This window comes from Lipotes vexillifer, unplaced genomic scaffold (assembly GCF_000442215.2).
Source record: "Lipotes vexillifer unplaced genomic scaffold, Lipotes_vexillifer_v1.1 scaffold2019, whole genome shotgun sequence".
NCBI classification, from domain to species: domain Eukaryota; kingdom Metazoa; phylum Chordata; class Mammalia; order Artiodactyla; family Lipotidae; genus Lipotes; species Lipotes vexillifer.
Genome location: NW_006795869.1, coordinates 175,899 through 176,246, shown reverse-complemented (window position 1 = coordinate 176,246; position 348 = coordinate 175,899). Strand labels below are relative to the sequence as shown.

General features: G+C 65.5%; 1 protein-coding gene across 1 annotated transcript in view; it reads left to right on the top strand.

The window, feature by feature from the left end:
• The window catches only part of ARAP3 (ArfGAP with RhoGAP domain, ankyrin repeat and PH domain 3), a 22,399-nt gene that overhangs the window by 10,888 nt on the left and 11,163 nt on the right, over positions 1–348 (top strand). The window contains exon 16 of the mRNA XM_007467940.1: positions 31–250. Coding sequence (XP_007468002.1) covers positions 31–250 — 220 coding nt within the window. The remainder of the gene's footprint in view (positions 1–30; positions 251–348) is intronic.

The window sequence follows — 348 nt, the reverse complement described above, 5'->3', positions numbered from 1 at the left end:
CCTCTCTTCCCTTGTCCTCCCGCCTCACAGTGGTTCTCCCCGCTGAGCTGTCACCAGCTGCTGGGCCCTGGGCTGCTGCGGCTGGGCCGCCTGTGGCTGCGGTCCCCTTCCCATACTGCCCTGGCCCCTGGCCTCTGGCTGTCTGGGTTCGGACTTCTTCGTGGAGATCACCTCTTCCTGTGCCCAGCATCGGGCCCGGGCCCCCCAGCCCCCGAGGACATGGTTCATCTGCGCCGGCTACAGGAGATCAGTGAGCAGGGCTGGGGGCAGGGATGAAGGGTGGCTATGGGGAGTTAGGGTGGGTAGTGGACCTTCATCTATTTGGGGGTCCCTATGGGAGACAGCAGG